Genomic DNA, 20,780 nt, shown 5'->3' on the forward strand with positions numbered 1-20,780 from the left:
AGGAGATTTCTGAGGACCTCTGAAAAAGAGTAGTTGAGTAGTACATTTGGAGGAAATTCAAGACAATTGTTACCCTCCCCAGGAGTGGTCGAACCACAAAGATCATTTACAGAAAAAAAATAAACCAAGAGTAATACGTGTAGTAGTCCATGAGATCACAAAAGAACTGAGAATAACTTCTAAGCAACTAAAGGCCTCTCTCACATTGCCTAACGTTAATGTTAATGAGTCCACCATGAGGAGAACACTGAACAACAATTGTGTGCATGGCAGGGTTGCAAGGAGAAAACCACTGCTCTCCAACAAGAACATTTCTGCCCTTCTGCAGTTTGCTAACATGGACAAGCCAAAAGGCTATTGGAAAAATTCATGAGACCAAAATAGAATTTTTGGTTTAAATGAGAAGCGTTATGTTTGTAGAAAGAAAAACACTGCATTCCATCATAAGAACCTTATCTCATCAATGAAACATTGTGGTGGTAGTATCATGGTTTGGGTCTGTTTTGCTGCATCTGGGCCAGGATGCCATGCTATAATTGATGGAACAATAAATTCTGAGTTATACCAGCGAATTCTAAAGGAAAATATCAGGACATCAGTCCGTACACTAAAGTTGTCTATCAAAGAACGGTTAAAGAAGAATAAAGTGAATGTTTTAGAACGGCCAAGTCAAAGTCCTGACCTTAATCCAATAGAAATGTTGTGGAAGGACCTGAAGCAAGCAGTTCATGTGAGGAAACCCACCAACATCCCAGAGTTGAAGCTGTTCTGTACTGAGGAACTGACTAAAATTTCTCCAAGCCGATGTGCAGGACTGATCAACAGTTACCGCAAACGTTTAGTTGCAGTTGTTGCTGGACAAGGGGCTCACAGCAGATACTGAAGGCAAAGGTTTGCATACTTTTGCCACTCACAGATATGTAATATTTTCCATCATTAGCATTACTGTCCTATATTTAATTAGCCATGCACTGTGCTTGTATATGAGCATTCATCTTTATGGGCTGTGTATAGTAAGCATCTTTCTTTTAGATGCATTTATATATTTTTTTTTTTCTTAACACAGAGTTGGTTCCCTTCTCAGTGTTTTTGCTTTTGATTATTCCAGATTCTTATCCAACTATCTAGCTAGCAGAGCTTATTTGTGGCATACAATGTACATACTATGCACTGTCTGTTGATGAGTTGGATAATTTAGGTTAACTATAGTTAATTAGCAGCTCCTTGTTTTGAAGGTTGGCACACTCCACATACAAATTTTCTCTACACTTTGCTCAGATTGCCCCCATAGTTCACTCTATATTAAGTAGGAAACCACAAACATGCTACAAGACATGTGCTCATGCAGTTAATGCCTGAATCTGTTGGAAACAGAAGATGGGCACCTGCTATGTGCTCACTGTCTTGGAATTCAACATCTCTAGGGTGCTGTGTCTGACCCACACAATGGGCGATGGGGGTGTTCTGAATGGGCGACAATACCACTACCAAAATGACACGTTCCTAGTGGTGTGAAACATCTGGATAATATATACCAACAAAGTCAGCTTGGCTTATAGACAGGTTGAACACATAGTCCCTGCTGTGAAGAAGCGAATAGAGGAATGCTGTTCCAGGATGTCTGTGCTGCTGCTATCTGAATGTCTTTTCACTTTCTCCAGATTCAAAAGGTTAACGTCACCCCTCATGTTTTTGATACTATATGTTATCCAGGTTTGTCAAAGACTCACTGGTTATGAGGGGTTAATCTAGCCTTTGTATACTGTATATATCTGTACAGTTATGGGAAAAAGATACAGTACACCCTCCTTCAATTCTGTGTTTTTATTTATAAGTTCCTAAATAACAATTGTGTCATCCTCACCAATTTCTATCAACAATCAACCTCAGATGACAGCAAAAATAAAAAATGAAAGGAAAAAAACCCAACCAATTTCAGTATGTAGTTGTAATATTCTCCTGGCAAAAAGGAGGAAGGTGGAGGCAGGCCTGAACCAACTCAGAAAGCTCTTTATTTTCTCCTTTTTTCCCTGCTTTTCAGCGTTCTCTTTTTCACACACATGCACACACGGCTCTGTGCTGGTGGCTCTCTCTCTCGAGGCATGTGTCTCTCTCCCCCTCATTCACACCTTGTCTCATGTCTCATTGCAACAGAGAACAATCATTAAGAGAATTCCCCACAGGTATGCATTCCTTACCACTCACCTTCTCCAGCTCCGCCCTCCATTCATAAACCGGCGCTCACACACCTCCACGCCTCCACATACCCCCACCACCCGACACAGGCCAGGGAGCCATCCGGACTGCTGCCGACAGGGAGGGGGGGAGGGGTCTTTTCCACCTCGCTTATGAATGCCCGTGCAGCCATGCGCATTTCATATTTGCTTTCAAAATACTTGAATTGCTTGAATGGTGGGTTCATTATTATTCATAACGAAAAACATAGCAACCGTCCCCGTTGGTCTTTGGAACCAAAACCACCAGGCTGCTCCATTTACTGTGGGACTCCTTGAGTACTCACATGTTTAGCATTTTTTTTGTCTTCGGGCAGCCAATAGGGGTGGCTGCGTACCACCACCCCTGAGGTTGTCTCAATGTGGTGCTCTATGAGAATAGTGAGACTGGGGAGAGGCAAGAACATGTTGGAAAATTCCACCTGCAATTTAGTAATGTCCAGGATTTGGGATGGAGCAAGGTGGTCACCATAAGGCACCGGGGTGGACTGAACTGCCATTTTTAGATTCACCTCCGGTCCTAGCTCCTCCCTCTCGGGAATGACCATCGTCAAAGCCATGGAAACTGCCTCCCTAGATGGTTCAAGGAGGTTAAGGTGGTAAACCTGCCATACCCCGCTTCTATCTGTTCACCTTACTTTATAGGTAACGTCCCCAACTCTCTGTGTGACCTCAAAGGGCCCTTGCCACTTGGTGAGTAAATTAGGGCTCGACATGAGTAGCAAAACAAGCACTTTATCTCGTTGCCAAGTACCCCTCTTATATAGCTGTGACTGACATTCTTGCGCCTGTAGCAAATTCTCCTGTGTTATGTGGCTTAAGGGGTGGAGTTTTGCTCTGAGGTCAAGAACGTACTGTATTTCGTTTTAACTGTTTCAAGGTCACTCCTCCCAATTTTCCCGAATTATGTTGAACGTACCGTGCAGCTGTATCTGTACAATAATTACAATGGGGAGAATCCTGTGGAGGCTTGCGGGACCTCTCATACTGCAGATAACAGGGGCTCTAACTACTTATCCCAATTCCGCGCATCATTGTGAATGAATTTACGATTCATTTTTTTAAGCGTTTGATTTAATCATTCAACCAGCCCAACCTTTTGCAGATGATAAATGCTGGTGCAAATCGATTTAATCTCCAGCAATTTGTGAAGCTTGCATAGTGTTCATGACATAAAATATGTGCCCTGATCAGTCAGGATCTCTTTCGGGATCCCGACTCAGGAGATAATGGGGAAGAGTGCCTCCGCAAAAGAGGCACAGCTTCTGGGTAGTCCGCTGACACTAACACAAAGCTTGTGTAGATCGATCTAATGGCTGGATAAGACCCATACTAATTCCTTGAAAGGGACCTCAACTAATGGGATTGGGCACAACGGTACTTTTGGGGTGGCCAGCGGATTCACCAGCTGACATTCGCGACATGCCACATGCCACCTGCGAACATCGCAGTGAATGCCCGGCCAATAAAAGCAGGCCATGAGACAGTCCATTGTCTTAACCTACCCTAAGTGCCCCGCCATTGGATTATGGTGAGCTGCCTGGAATAGCAGTGCCCAACGGCTCCTCGGAACCAACAACTGAGCCGTTTCTTTATGCATATGAGTGTCCTGCATTACTCAATATAACCTATCTTTAATAATTGAAAAGTAGGGGTGGAAGAGCACAACATTGGGCTGAAGAGGCTGACCATCGATTACTCTTGCTTGGTCAAAGGCAGGTGTGTCTCGTCGTGCGACAGCTCCAAGGGAAAATCCATTGCTAAGCAAAGCTCCACCCCTCCCCGCTCTTGATGTCTCCCTGACATGGGCTGATGCTGAGGCCCTGGCACCGCCTCCCCACCATTGTAATGTTCTCTCAGTTGCGCAGTAAGGAGGAAGGTGAGGCAGGCTTGAACCAACTCAAAACGCTCTTTATTTTCTCCTTGTTTTAAATGTCAGCAATCTCTTTTTCACACAAACATGCGCACACACACAGTTCTATGCTGGTGGCTCTCTCTCTTGAGGTGCATGTCTCTCTCTTGTACTTCCCTCATCTCACTGCAACAGAGAACACTCATTAAGAGAATACCCCACAGGTGTGCATTCCTTACCTGTTTCCTTCTCCGTCTCCGCCCTCTATTCACAAACTGGCGCTCGCACACGCCCCCCTCCTCCACAGTCATTTTCCCCTAAAAAAGTAAACCAATATTCCAAATCCAGATGGGGAAAAATATGTACACCCTTCCACACTCATCAACAGAGTAATTAGCAGCCAGGTGTTACTAATGAAATACACAAGATTAGTTAATCATCAAGAATTCTGACTACCTCTACAAAAGGATATTTTTTGGCATTTTGGAGCATTCAGTTGTGTGTCTAAATCATGGCAAGAAGTAAGGACATCAGCCATGACCTCAGAGAACAATTGTTGTTGTTCATCAATTTGGGAAGGGTTGCAAGCCCATCTCCAATCTCCAAAGGATTGTTTACAAATGGAGAGCTTTCAAGACAATTGCCTATCTTCCCAGGAGTGGGTGTTCCAGCAAATTCAGTCCAAGGTCAGACCATTTCATGCTCAGAGATATAAAAACAAAATCCCAAGAGCTACTTCATGTGACCTACAAGCCTTTGTAAGAGTAAGCACATTAAATGTTTATATTCATGGCAGCACAATCAGAAAAAGACTGAACAAGTATGGCTTTCATAGAAGGGTGGCTAGGAAAAAGCCCCCCCCCTGAAAAAAAAAAAAGAATATGACAGCATGACTTAAGTTTGCAAGATTTCATCTGAACAAACCACAAATGTTTTGGAACAGTGTCAATTGCACTGATGAGTGTTGGAATGGCCAAGTCAAAGTCCAGACCACAACCCCACTGAGATGCTATGGCAGGATCTTCAGAGAGCTGTGCATAAAAGAAAGCCCTCAAACATCAATGAACTGAAGCAGTGTTGTAAAGAAGAATGGGCCACAATTTCTCCAAATTGATGTGAGGGACTGATAAACTCCTTCAGAAAACATTTACTTTAAATTGTTGTTGCTAAAGGTGTTTTGGTTTACTATTTGGGCTAAAATGAATACATATTAAAATCTGGGGGGGGGGGGGGTTTGTCACCAGAGGTTATTTTTTTATTAAAGAAATTGTACAGGACCATACAGTTGTTATTTAGGTCTTGATAAATAAAAGCAGAATTAGAGGGTGTATTTTCTTTTTCCCAAGAACCATTTTCTTTCTGTACCTACGTGGCGAATGATTTTTATATGCTGGCCTATAAAACGCTTTTATAAACGGCTAACGATTGCAAATACTGCATCATACCTCACTACCAGTGATGGCCCAATCAGCTTTCACAATTGTTATTGTGCACGATACTGATGCCTATAACGATTAGGAATGGGCTGTATTAACAATTAAAACAATTGCTGTAACTAACTTGCATTAAGCTTTCATGACCAATAAGGCTATGTGCCTTAAATAATTAGTAAATATTATTTTTAATATTGGCAGCAATTGTTGAAACTAACAGGTATGCATACTGCAATTTCATGTGACATATAAAACACAATAGGTCTGAATTGAAAAATACATCAAGCTAAAATGGGACCATTTTAATTGAACAGTCGGGGCAAAACAGAGCCATAACTGCATGGCTGTGCAGCTGACTTGGGGCTTATTAAGCAGTGACAGGAGATTCACTGAGCTGTTAAGCTTAATATGGACGTGGGCTGACATTGGAGCTCCATATACAGGTGCATCTCAAAAATGTAGAATATCGTGGACAAGTTAATTTTTTTTCCGTTATTTAATTCAAAAAGTGGAACTTTTCATATATTTTAGATTCATTACACATAAAGTGAAATATTTCATGCCTTTTTTGTTTTAATCTTGATGATTACAGCTTACAGCACATGGAAATCAGTATCTCAAAATATTAGAATAAAGAATTTATAATGCAGAAATGTCGACCGTCTGAAGAGAATGTTAATTTATGCACGCGATACTCGGTCTGGGTTTGAATCCTTTTGCAGGAATTACTGCATCGGTGCGGCGTGGCATGGAGGCGATCAGCCTGTGGAACTGCTGAGGTGTTCTGGAAGTCCAGGTTGCTTTGATAGCGGACTTCAGCTCGTCTGTATTGTCGGGTCTGGGGTCTCTCATAGATTCTCTATGGGGTTCGGGTCAGGAGAGTCGGCTGGACGATCGAGCACAGTAACACCACGGTCAGAAAACCAGTTAGTAGAAGTTTTGGCACTCTGGGCAGGTGCCGAGTCCTGCTGGAAAAGTAAATCTGCATAAAGCTCATCAGCAGATGGAAGCATGAAGCTCTCTAAAATCTCCCGGTAGACGCTGCATCGACTCTCGACTTGAGAAAACACACTGGACCGACACCAGCAGATGACACGGCAACCCAAATCATCACTGACTGTGGAAACTTCACACTGGACTTCAAGCAGTGTGGATTCTGTTCCTCTCCACTCTTCCTCCAGACTCTGGGACCTTGATTTCCAAATGAAATGCAGCATTGACTTCCATCTTCCCCGTGATTGTGTGTGTACTGAACCAGACTGACAGATTAAAGACTCACGAAACCTTTGCAGGTGTTTTGAGTTAATTCGCTGATCAGAACTCTTCTCAGGTCGACATTTCTGTATTATAAATTCTTTATTCGAATATTTTGAGATACTGGATTTTTGATTTCCATGCGCTGTAAGCCGTGATCACCGAGATTTAAACAAAAAAAAGGCCTGAAATATTTCACTTTATGAGATTTTGGGAAGGGCAGTATCTGAAAACTATTTCTTACTAGGAAGCATTATAGAGTGCTCCAAGTCCGATATTAAGAGACAGAATCTCACATCCTCAGTGACCAAGAATGCCTGGTTATCTAGCACAATAAATGTCTTTACATTGGTCATGAGTTTTCTTTCTGGTGGCTATCTTCAGTGCACATAGTGAGATTTGGCTTACATTTTTTCATTGATCGGCTTGCCATATATGTTAAATAATATATATATATATATATATATATATATATATATATATATATATATATATATTGGCCAATCACAGATCACGTGTTTAATGCAAAAATAGGCCAATTCCGATCTCTAACCGATCGATCCTCCCATCCTTAGTCACTACTTGACCTTTTTGGATAATCTCGTGCTGTGTCCGCATGAATACAAAGTGCCCGACTGTTTCACACAGTCCCTGGAGGTCATCTGGGTTTCATAGACCCACAGTTATGTAGTAACTAGCATACCGTTTCCCATCATCATTGTGAATGACAGGAGAAGACAGGTCTTCTTATGAAGACCAACTGATCAATTTTTTGTGGAAACATATAACTGTTTACTAAATTATGTAGTTTTTATTTAACTGTGTCTGCGTTGTATTGAAAACATATTTCACATTCAACTTTTGCATGGTGCAGCTGTGTAAATCCTGCACTTATACCTCTTTCCCTTTGCTGCATTCTTTCTCTTTTTGTCTCCTCCCATTCTCTAGGCTCAAATCTGTTTTCTTTCCTAAAAGCCCAACCCCCTCTCGTTCTCTCCTTTCCACTGTTTTCTCTCTCTCTCTCTCTCTCTCTCTCTTTCTCTCGCTCTCTCTCTCTCTGCCTTTCCTTGATCCTCTTTATCTCTCTCTCTTCTCTCCCTTGCTCCCTCTAGCTTCTCTGTAGCCACACAAGATTTGGAGCTGATAGTCTATTTATAGTGCCTTTGGTTCTGTCACTATGACAACCGCACTGGAGGCCAGGGTGCCGGAGAGCTATTTTTGGAGAGCTGCTGTTATGTCAGACACACAGCCTGTTCTCTTTCTTTTTCACCGCTCCCTCTCTCCAGCGCTCTTCTACTTTTCTGCTCTTCTGTGACAATGGTGTATGTGTGTGAAGGAGTATGGATCATATTGAACATTGTCTTATTTAAAATGTGTTTTATTAGTATGTGTTCAAATGTAACTATGCCTGATCAGATTTTTCTGAGTTGCAGTGTGCGTTTTAACACTCGTGTTGTTTTTTTTTTGTTAGTTTGTTTTTTGATAATAGCCTGATTGTGTAGTCTGTGGTATTTTAGTTGGTGTGTTGGTGTCTTATTTGTTCTAGGATTAATATTAAACAGCTGTTTTTCTGTTTTGTTTTTCTGCAAATTGTTGATGTGCCTAACTTGTAAGCTGAGTGGATAACTGCTTGCATTATGTTGAACAGAAAGATTCTCTGTTGTACAAGTCATATGCCTCATGTGATGCTGTGCGCGTGTGTGTGTGTGTGTGTGAGTGAGAGAGAAAGAGCATGGGCCTGCACACATGCCACTTGAGGTTATTGAACTTGGAGTGTATTCGTTGCTGTATGTATCTGTTGAAATATTTGGACTTTATTTTAAACAATGAAGTGCTTTCTTTGATCGTAACGGTCTTCAAAATGTAAAACAATTGTAACGTTTCCAAATGTTCTGTAATTTTTTAGTGATGCATCATGTCTACTCAGTGGAGCAGCTCAAGAATTAAATTTTTACAGGGATCCTAAAGGTCCAGTTAATATTTCTGCAAAATAAAATAATCCGATGTTGATTGCTTGATCATCTAAATCTAAAACAAAACAAAATTAAACAAAACAAAAAACCTTTCATGCCTGTTCCTTAGACCTGTTTAATTTGGTGCCCAAAGAGTTTTAAGAGTTTAAATGGTGCTTGATGCACTGCAGTCATGGCTGTTGGGTCTTTTGTACTCAGAAATGCAGGGCTTATTATGGCATCTGACTTTGTGTGACTGAGTTGCTTGTGCTAATATTGACACTCCCCAAATAATAGGTAGAAATACTAGAATTGAGATGTGATGTTGGACAAGGGCTGTGGGCACAACAAAGGTGGGTGTTCCACTGGCCTGCCCGTCTATCTGCCTGTCTGTGCGAGTCTTTTCATAATTTCTACTGGTCCATATTCAAGTATTACTGTGGGCTTCATCATTGTCACGTCTTTTCTTGTTCTTGATATTCATTCATTTTCTTTTCTTCTCTTTCATGCTCATCTAAAAGTCTGTATTGAAGATGTGAGGTGTCTGCAGCATCCTCAAAAATAGCACAATGCTGTGAATCCATCTTACTTTTTGTATTGACATGAAATGTGGATTATCATGTACATTTATTCACTGTAGGCTATGCTGCTTTGAAAGGAGCCGAATATACATCATGCCAGGTTTTAGGGAGTGTACCTTATGCTAATTACATCTAGCCTGGCACCATTTGTTTTCAGACATTATTGTTTCTGAAATTGAAATTGTTTCTGAAATATTCAAACCCGCCCATCTTGTACCAACATCCATGCCATGGTTAAAGTCACAGAGATCACACTTTTCCCCATGATGAGATTTGATGTGTACATTAACTGAAGCTCTTGACCTGTATCTACATGACTTTATGCATTGTGCTGCTGCCACATGATTAGCTGGTTGGAAAACTGCATAAATGAGCAAGTGTACAGGTGTTCCTTATAAAGTGGACGGTCACTGAATATAGACAGTTGACAAGATAGGGCAAACCCCCAGGTCAGGTTTATAACTGCTAGTTTAAATGATTTATTAGGTATGTAGCGAGTGTTGAGGGAGGAATTTATTATTTTTAATAGAAATTTGATTGCTTCTGGTAATATCTGTTTGATACACACACACACACACACACACTGTGAACAGACACAGATGTTATATCAGACCAATATTTATGTGTATGTGTGGGACCTACAGTCCGGATGTCACATTTCAACCCTCTGTGTCACATTCTTGGTGTACTGGGCTGTTGCATTATATAGTCATAGTATATAAAGTATATAGTATAAGTTATAGTCATTTTTCCTGTGTTCCCCTCAAATAAAATCCGTTATCCTGTTGGGTCTTGGTTATGGGTTGCAGGGCTATGCAGTTTGAGTATGCTGTCTGCTGGAATTTAGGTTTTAATATTTACTACTGGTTTTTAGAGCCATTAATAGACTACCATTACATTTAGTCTTTACCTCTGTTTTGTTGTACCCTATGTAGCTATACTCTTCAGCATCGAAGTGTCTGAACTGCAGTTCCTTCCCTTCCTCTCTTTCTTTCTTGCGCTCTTTCACTCTCTATGTCACTGTTTCCTCCCACTAGGGAAGATCCATTGACTAGAGTGGCATCTGACTGAACACACTCTAATCATTATGACTCAGAACACTGCCTGCCTTCATCTCCAGCATAAACATGTGCCACCTGCTGTCTCTCTCCAGCACTGCAGCTACCAGGGTTTTTATTTCAGTTTTATTTATTTGTAAAACAATGGACATTGTCCCAAAGCAACTTTACAGAAATATATAAATTCAGGATATAGATTTAATGTATGGTGCCAGAGGTGATGGTGGCAAGGAAAAATTTCCTGAGACAAAATGAGGAAGAAACCTTGAAAGGAACCAGACTCAAAAGGGAACCCATCCTCATCTTGGTGACACCAGATAGTGGAATTATAAATAAAATCCCTTCTATAAATGTGCTAATACTACATGGTCAAATAGTGCAGTTATGTAACTAGGGAATTCATTACAGTTTTTACATGAAGTCTGTTTTTCTTTTTTACTTATCCACTGTTCACTGATGGAGATTTAAGTGCAAAACTGTTTGTGGCAATCGCAGTCCTAAAACTATCATAGCAATTGTAGTCCTGGTCATCATACCATAACTGTTCAACTGAATTGAGGTCCATCCTCAGCAGTCTCAATGATCTTTAGGCTGCACCATGTGGGGCCATTCTCAGTAGCAGCATATAACTTTCAATTGATGAGAATTCCAACCAGAAGTAGGGCATCAGCATGGATCGGGCAGGTCAGGAGAGGGAAAGATTATTAGATCTGCTTATTGCCCCGTAATGGTTAAGGACAATGTACTTTGTGTGAGTGCAAGCAGGGACTCCGGCAAGGCTAGCTATGACAGCATAACTAAAAGGGCGAGCCAGAAGGTAACACAGACATCAAGGGTGCCCTGGGTGAATGCATGAAAGTGGGGGGTAGACAGCATCCAAACATCCCTGTTCACCACTGTTCACTGTTCACTGTTCTAGAGCTGCTCCTTTACCTAAGAAAAAACTATTCACAATAGGCTTGAGTAAGCAAATGTGGTTTCAGCCTGGACTTAAATACTGAGACTGTGTCTTAGTCCCGAACACTATTTGGAAGGCTGTTCCATAACTGTGGGGCCTTGTAAGAGAAAGCTCTTCTCCCTGCTGTATTTAAGGTACCAACAAATAGCCTGAACCTTTTGATCGAAGTAGGCATGGTAGATCATAAAGGACCAAAAGTTCACTCAGGTACTGTGGCTTGAGACCATTTAGTGCTTTATAGATCGATAGTAGTATTTTATGACTTCTGGTTCTAGTAAGGACAGTTGCAGTTGTATTCTGGACTAACTGGAGCTTGTTTATGCACCTACTGGAACAACCAGACAGTAAGGCATTACAGTAATCCAACCTTGAGGTAACGAAAGAATTAACTTATTTTTTTGCATCTTGTAGTGACATTATATTTATTATTTTAGCAATATTTCTGAGATGAAATAAATCTATCCTAGTAATATTATCTACATGAATGTCAAATGAAAGACTGGAGTCAATAATCGCACCAAGGTCTTTTATTGCTGTACATGATGAAACAGAAAGGCCATCCAGAGTAACCATGATCAGAAAGATTATTTATAGCTGCATGTGGTTCTAGTGGTCTTGGTACTTCTGTCTTGTCAGAATTAAGTAAAAGGAAGTTAATAAGCATCCAGTGTCTAATGTCCTTTACACATTCCTCAACTTTATAAAGCTGGTGTATGTCATCTGGCTTTGGTGAAACATACAACTGTGTGCCATCAGCATAACAGTGGAAGTTAATACCATGTTTACAGATCATTTGACCGAAAGGTAACATATATATATATATATATATAAAGAAAAGAGGAGTGGACCTAAAACTAACCCTTGCTGAACACTAAACTTTACCTCAGTATGCATAGAGAAATAACCAACCACCATATCTATGAACTGATAACGATCAGTCAAATAAAACCAAATAAGGACGTTTTCTAGTCTATCAAGGAGAATAGTATGATCTATAGTGTCAAAAGCTGCACTAAGGTCAAGTAACACAAGCAAGGAGACACAACCCTGATCAGAGGCCAGTAGTGGATTGTTTAATACTTTAACTAACGCTGTCTCTGTGTTATGATGAGGTCTAAATCCTGACTGATACATTTCATGAATGTTATTCCTATGTAGGTACGAGCACAGCTGCTGTGCTACAACCTTTTCTAAGATCTTGGAGATAAAGGGCAGATTTGATATTGGCCTATAGTTGGATTATTGACAGGGGTTGAGGTCAGGATTTTTAATCAGGGGTGTAATAACTGCTAGTTTAAATGATTTTGGTACACAGCCAGTGCTAAGGGAAAAATTGATATATTTAGAAGGGGTTCAATTACTCCAGGACAAATCTCTTTGAAGAAATAGGTAAGGGATCTAGTATACAAGTTGGTGATTTTGATCAAGAAATTAATTTGGTCTCTCGAAGGGGAGTAAAACATTCTAATCGATGATCTGATATTGTTATATTATTATCTACAGGGTTAGTTATAAGACTGTCTGGTTTTAAATTAACAGTCTGAGTTTTTCGTCTAATATTTTACATTTTTCCAATTCATGATATTTTTGTTTCTATATAATGATTGTGTGCATGTTTCTGTCGTGGTCTTATTCCTAGTTAATTTTGCTACAGTATTAAAAAAGAATTTAGGATTATTTTTGTTATCATCAATTAAGGTGGCGAGATAGACTGAAGTAGCTGCACGAAGAGATTTTCTATAGTTCAGGAGGCTCTTGTTCCATACTGTTTGAAATACTACCAATTTGATTTTAGGCCATTTACCTTCAAATTTTCGAGTGGTCTGTTTTAAGGTATGAATTTGATGTTTATACCAGGGTGCTAGCTTTTCTCTATAATTATTTTTCTTTTAAGTGGAGTTACCTTATCTAGCGTGTAGTGGAGCGTTGACTCTAAGCATTCGGTCACCTGATCAAGTTCTTTAGGATCGGACGGTGATCTAATCATACGTGATAACTCTGAGGTTATTGATAAACCACTGTGCAGTAGCTGACATGGTACATTGTACATTTGCGTGGTAACCTGACAAGGAGCATATATTATGATTAATACACAATTTAAATGAGATGAGATAATGATCTGAGATAGCTTCAGACTGTGGAAATGCGACTATACTTTCTATATTTAATCCATATGTTAGTATAAGGACAAGAGTGTAGAGGTGAGTAGAGTAGCCAAAAAAGTAAAGCTACATATAAAAATTATTATTCAAGTTAGAGTAAAAGTAATAAAGTTAATAATTACTTGAGTAAGAATAATGATGTATCGAATGAGAAGACTACTCAAGTAGCAAGTTACTAGTTATTTCAGATCTGATTAAAATGAAGGGAAAATGCTGAAGCTCAGACTACATGGAGAACATCACATCTCTCCTTGAAAGTCTGTCTGTTCTGTTTATATGATATAAAACCTGGATTCAAGATGAAGCAGGTCCTGTGATGGCTACAATATCACAGAAATTCTCATTTTCAACGCAAAATCCCACACACAACCGAAAAAACAAACATTTTCCCCAAAGTAGACTGTCTTTATTTCCACATGTTAACAACACAAACTTGTCAGCATCTGCATTTAAACAAGACAACAGAGAAGAAAAGAACAGACTATAGAACAGAACAGAAGAGAAAGTGTGTGTAGAGAGAGTGTGTGTATCTTCTAGGTCTGAGCCACTAAAAAATTGAGTGGTTGTTGCATCCGTATTCAGACCACTGCAGCGTATCGTGAGACTCGTGACATCATTATACATGATATAAGAGAATGATTAAAACTACGTATATTAATTAATATTTAAGAGTAACAGAGGAACGCCACTGAATTTCATGAAGTAAAAGTACATTTGTGTGATTAAAAATGAACTTGAGTAAGAATATAATTAAGGCCAGTTAAACCTACTCTTGAAAGTAAATTCTTTTCAAAAAGTTACTCAATTAAATGTAACTAAGTAAATGTAGCGTGTTACTAGCCACCTCTGCAAGAGTGTAACCACTATTGTGAGTGGGTCCTATTACATTCTGATTGGCCCCTAAGGAATCTAGAATCGACACCACCGCTGTTCTTAGTGGGTCTTCTGGGTTATCAAAATGAATATTAAAGTCACCAACAGTTAATGCTTTGTCTAAAGAAAGAACTTCAAAAGTGTTGAATTTATTACTAGGTTTTTGTGTGACTCCTAGATTATCATTTTAAATGAGTGTGACACCTACTCCTCTGCCAGTTAGACAGGGCTGATATATATAACTGTATCCAGGAGGACTAGCTTGATTTAATGCTGTGTACTTATTTGGTTATTTAATGTCTGATTTGTGGTTTGCTCAGCTGGTTCAGATCAGATCTTTCTTGTTGGTCAAACCTTCAACCATGATGCACTATATGGCCAAAGGTATGTGGACACCTGACCCTCACAGCCATCTGTGGCCTTCCCCATACTGTTGCCATTGTTATAGAAAATCTCTTCAACCTAAGTCATAAATTTAAAGAGGCAAGGAGTTATGGTTGTCAAAAATCAAACTTTATTTAATTCAAAATAAAGCTGAGACCTGTGCAGAAGGTCTGAACCATACAATCATGACATGGGTTTTTATGTTGTCTTCCAACAGTTAGAGCAAGTAGGCAGGTTGTACTCCTCCTTATTTGAAACAACCTGTCTTCTCAACACCATTAACCCCTTCTAGACATATACTGTTTACAGTTATGGCACAAGTCCAGTCTATTCATACTATAAAGTTGGGAGCACACAATTGTCTAGAACACCTTTATATGCTTAGCATTAAGATTTACCAAGTTTACATGGTTTGCGAAGTTTGGAGTGGAAGAACTTGAGTGTCCTGCACAGAACCCTGAACTTAGCTGCACTGAACAACTTAGTTGGATTAGTCGGAATGACAGCTTGGTGCACAGACACATCAGGCCTTCTTACATTGACATCAGTGCCCAACTCCTTGTGCTCTTATGGCTGATTGGGCACAAATACTCTCAGCCAAGTTCCAAAATTGTAACAATATACAAATGTAACAATATACAAATATAATATTATTGCCCCTGGTTTTGGAATGGGATGTTCAATTATCAAGGGTCCACATAGTTTTGGCCATATAGTCAAATCATTTTTGATTATAGAAGTTTGGATTGTTCAAGAAATAAACTCTACCATGAATTAACAGAAAATAAGATTCTAATCATTATGCAGAGATGCTTTATTTCTTCTTTTAATGTGGCATTATTAATTAACTCTTCCTGTCCCTTTCATTCAGTTTCCTAGATAAGATTGACACTATAAAGCAAAGTGACTATACACCTACTGATCAGGTAAAATGCAAGTCTAAATTATTATTATTATTATTGTTGTTGTTGTTGTTGTTGTTAGTAGCAGTCGTAGTATTAATGGTTTTCCATGATATAAGCAAAAAAAAAAAATCCTTATGTAAATGTATTTCTTGCTGATTTTCTCTCTTCTTCCATATTAGGACTTGTTGAGATGCAGAGTGCTGACCTCAGGGATCTTTGAGACGAGGTTCCAAGTGGACAAAGTTAATTTTCAGTGAGTTGAAGAGTGGGGGGAAAGCCTATAGTCTATGTAGCCATAGTTGTTGAGCTCATGTATGAGACAGTATGCACTGCAGTGATTGTGTAAATTCAAATAGAACAATAAGATTTTTTATTTACTCATATTACTGATTCTATTTGGCTACAAACCAAGTTTTGCATAGAGTGATAGCGTGATTGTTAACTAACAGTAACCCATGGCAAATATTGTACATATATCAAATGTGGCAATCAGCAGTATTTAATTTGGCAATAAGAAGGAGGAGTTTACATGGTGGCAATTTAAATTTTTTGTATACTCGCATTCTCCTGTCATCAACTCCTATTCTCTCCTTACAGCATGTTTGACGTTGGCGGTCAAAGAGATGAACGAAGGAAATGGATCCAGTGTTTTAATGGTAAATGTTTTGAATGCTTTTAGTGTATGAGTATCATTCATAGCTGGTTGTAAATTTCTAGAGGATGTCAGGTGTCTTATTGGATAATTACAGTCACCTCCAAAAGTACTGGAAAGGCACAGCCAATTCTATTGTTTTTGCAATACACTGAAGACACTTGTATTTGAGATCAAAGGATGAATATGAGATGATAGAACAGAATTTCAGTTTTCATTTACTGCTATGTACATCTAGATGTGTTAGACAACTTAGAACATGGCACCTTTGGTGGCAGACCACCCAGTTTTTATGTGAACAAAAGTATTGGAACAGATCGTTTTAAAGAATATTACATTAAAAAAATATCTAATCTAATATCGCATATCTCTTACAATAACTGCATCAAGCTGGTGTCCACTGACATCACCAAACTGTTGCCTGTTGCATTATTCTTTTGTGATGCGTTTCTAGGCTTGTACCACAGCTTCTTTCAGTTGTTTGTTTTGGGGGGTTTCTCCTTTCAGTCTCATCTTCAGGAGGAGAATTCCATGCTCAATTGTATTAAGGTCTGATGATTGATGTGACCAATCCAAAACCTTCCATTCTTTCCCCTGATGAGTCCTTTGTTGTGTTGGAATTGTGTTTTGGGTCATTGTCTTACTGCATGATGTGATTAAGATAGTGCCACTGTATTTTTTACCTACTTTTACATCAGTCCCTCATTATACTCAGCTATTTCGCAACGTTTTATCCACCGACCCAACGTGGCCATCTGAGATACTACGTGGCACATAGGGGAACAATGGCCACGCGAGAGCTCCCCCGAGGTGATGAAAAAAGAAAAACAGAGGAAAAAGTGCTGAGGTTCGTTACAGGCTGGGGAACAGAGCACATGGTCCTCCCCTCCCCAATGTTCTGCTCACCAATGCCCAGTTTCCTGAGAAGTTCAGAAGCTTTGCTACAGGATGCGCTCTATGATGTTGACTGGGACATTTTCTGGTCAAGTTCTGCTGACATCAGCGAGTTTATGGATGTAGCAATTATCTTTGTTAGCATGCTAATTGAGAATACAACACACACCATCACGATAAGGACTTTCTCAAACCACAAACCATGGGTAAATAAAACTATCCGAGCTGTGGTGAATTTGCACACAACCACTTACAATGCGGGGCTCATGTCGGGGAATATGATTGAGTACAAAGCACTGTGCTACACTCTCTGATGCACAGTGTAAGCCGCTAAACTTCAGACAGGGAGCGGGTGGAGTCTCATTTCCAGCTCCATGACTCCTGACATATGCGTCAGGGACTGAGAACTCCTTCGAAGGCAAATCCACTGCCGTGGTGGGAGCTGACTCTTCTCTGGCCACTAACACTAACCCACCAACTAGCACTACAGAAGGAAGCAGCTCTGTTAGAGATGAGAATGCGATCTCCATCTCGGAGGACGACGTTTGGAGGACTCTGAAGCGTGTGAACATCAGGAAAGTGGCCGGCTTACCAAAAACTCCATCTACTCCTCCATCCGTGATACCATTGACCCACTCCAGTTTGTCTACTGTCCCAATAGGTGTAGTAAGGATGTAATCTCTCATGCACTACACACTAACCTCACCCACACTGACAGCAACAAAGGGAACTATGTGAGGCTGCTGTTTATAGACCACAGATCAGCCATCAATACCATAGACCCACACAGGCTGGCCTCCAAGCTCAGGGACCTTGGACTTAATGCCTTGGACTTAAGTCCTGGACTTCCTCACAGGCAGACCCCAGGTAGTGAGAGTAGGCCAGTTTACCTCCAACACCATCACCTTGAGCCCCACAAGGTTGTGTCCTGAGCCCCCTGCTCTACTCTCTCTGCACATTTGACTGTGTCCTCTCAGAGCTCCACTTCTGTCGTCAAGTTTGCTGATGCCACAGTGGTTATGGGCCTCATCTCCAACAACAATGAGGCCACCTACCTTGATGATGTGGAGAAACTAATAGCTTGGTGCCAGGCTAACTGTCTCTCTCTGAATGTCAGTAAAACCAAGGAGCTGGTTGTGGACATCAGGAAGCGGCAGCAGAGGAACTACACCCCTCTTGAGACTGGCGGGACCCCTGTGGAGCGAGTGAGCAGCTTCAGGTAGCTTGGAGTACACACCCACATAGCAATTTTTTCTGGCCCAGCTCTGGACCACACATCCAATTCTCCTTCGGCACACATACTGCAAAGAATGACCCATGGATGTCCAAGATTTGGTTTACAAACAAGGGCCACACATAGGCCATAACTGGCATAAATGTCAGCCAGTAAAAAGCCCATACATGGCCCTGCACTGGGCCAGAATAAGTTTCAATACCGGAATCCCAGTCTTAACCATATCAACACCAGCCTGTAACCAGAAACCCCAAAACTGAGCTACAGCCCAGCCTAATCTAGCCCAAATCATCAGTCACAAGAAAACTGCCTTTTCAGTGGCAGCAGTAGCTCAGTAGTTAAGACACTGGCCTATGGATCTGAAGGTCAGGAATTCAAATCCCAGTACTGCCAAGTAGCCACTGCTAGGCCCTTGAGCAAAGCTTGACTGTCTGCTGCTCAGTTATAGATGAGATGGATGTAAGTTTAGCTGGATATGAGCAAATGCCATAAATGTAAGCTGTTTTTTTGTTTTTTTTTTACTATGAAAGTAAAAAAAACAATATGACTGCTAATGTTTTTGTGGGAAAGACACAATAGTTATTCTAGCTGCCAGTTATATTGTTAAAGACACAGAAATAAGGGGACCCAAATGCAGAACACAGACACAGGGATCCAAGGTGAAAATGGGTTTTATTAAAGAACATGAGAGATGTGAGTTTAATAGAGTGGTCAAGGTCAAGAGTTGAACTAGGGTCCACAGTGTGAGGGTCGGACGCTCAGCAAATGCACCACGGGGGAGGTCTGGGCGTAGCAGGACGTGATCGGAGAGTGAGCAGACAGGCAGTGTGAGGAGTGGACTTGGAACACGAGGTGATAAAAACACATGATGAGCACAGGACAATGGAAGAAGGAAAAACATTCACAATAATGGAAAGAAAACACAAGTAGGCCCGGAAGTATACCGCACTGGAAGCTGGAACAATCACGTACACTCACACGTACACTCACACCGCTTGTAATCTTATGTACAATTTCACAAATCTTACCCCACGCATGCAGATCTTTTTGGCATCATTTTAACTTCATGCTGTTAGTGGTGGGCAGAGCGAGGCTTCATGGAACACTGAAACAGTTGAAGAAAATGTGCCATATTGTGTCGAGGCTTCGAAACAATCCGACAAACACACTTGCAGGTGTTCATCTGAAACAATCTTGACAACAATTCAGACAAGTGTTGACTAATTATAACCTACATGTACACACTTAAGGAAGTGTGTGGAGGAGCCTTGGGTTTGAATCCTGGGTGAAATGTCCCTGTCCACATTGTTGTAAGAACCATTTAAAAATTTATGTTTGTTTTATTGTTGTGTTTTTTTTGTTGTTGTTTTTTTTAATGTGATGAGTTTTTAACATCTGTCTGACAACTACATGAGCTTGGTTTTGTAACCTATAGGCTCCTCATTGTGAATAACTATAGGTTATTTGGGTCATGAACAATGAAGATTAATAAAATAAATCAAGCCATGATGTCTCACATTTGTTACATATCAAGATTTGTATTCGAAAATATTAAGTCAAATGACTTAGCCTACTTCATTTTTTACATATTAATTTCTCCAGCTTCCCTCACAAGGGACACTTGTTGCCGTCAGATTTTTTAGCAAGGACATACAAATGAGGAAAAATTACTGTTCTCTCGTTCCAGTAACTTTGGGAATCATGCCTTCTGGGCAAAAACACGTCTGGGGGGTACTTTTTCACTTCTACTGTGGCATCAGCTGTAGCACCATGCAGCACCGTGTAGCACCGTGATACAGCTGTGTATCATCTGGCTTTTATGGATATGATTATCAAAAAGTTCCCATAAACTGTTCTGGGTTTCTGTTGGTGTTGATGATGATGAGACTGATGTTGACATTTGTGGCTCTGAATGCAAATGAAAACAGTAAATAGTAATAAAGCCTAAACTGACGGCATATATGAAGTATAAGTTACATAATTATTCAGATGACATAACTCCATAAAGTTAGATGAAGACTGAAACTGCTCACCAGGAGTTGCTGTGTTTGAATGCATCAGCAAAGCACACTCCAGTGTGAGGTGCTTTTCACCCTCCTGGGCTTTTGAACCTTGGGCCCAGCAGTGTAGCCAGTGTCAAGGCTCTGAATGGCTCATACCCCCCCACCCCCATCTGGAGTGCAGACCTTCTTGCAGGTGTGAGCCTGTTCAAAACAGTCATATATATATATATATATATATATATATATATATATATATATATATATATATATATACACACACACACACACACACACACACATCTGTGCCACAAGATAGGGAAGGCTTGGGGGGGCTTTAGTTACAAAAGTTTG

The 20,780-nt window shown here is 40.3% G+C and overlaps 1 protein-coding gene across 4 annotated transcripts in view; it reads left to right on the forward strand.

Annotated features, from left to right (window-relative positions):
- The window catches only part of gnas (GNAS complex locus), a 95,231-nt gene that overhangs the window by 57,438 nt on the left and 17,013 nt on the right, over positions 1-20,780 (forward strand). For all 4 annotated transcript variants that reach the window (XM_053684260.1, XM_017481204.3, XM_053684261.1 and 1 more), the window contains 3 exons: positions 15,613-15,667; positions 15,826-15,899; positions 16,244-16,302. In XM_053684260.1, coding sequence (XP_053540235.1) covers positions 15,613-15,667; positions 15,826-15,899; positions 16,244-16,302 — 188 coding nt within the window. The remainder of the gene's footprint in view (positions 1-15,612; positions 15,668-15,825; positions 15,900-16,243; positions 16,303-20,780) is intronic.

The sequence above is a fragment of the Ictalurus punctatus genome, chromosome 12, assembly GCF_001660625.3.
Source record: "Ictalurus punctatus breed USDA103 chromosome 12, Coco_2.0, whole genome shotgun sequence".
In the NCBI taxonomy this organism is placed as follows: Eukaryota; Metazoa; Chordata; class Actinopteri; order Siluriformes; family Ictaluridae; genus Ictalurus; species Ictalurus punctatus.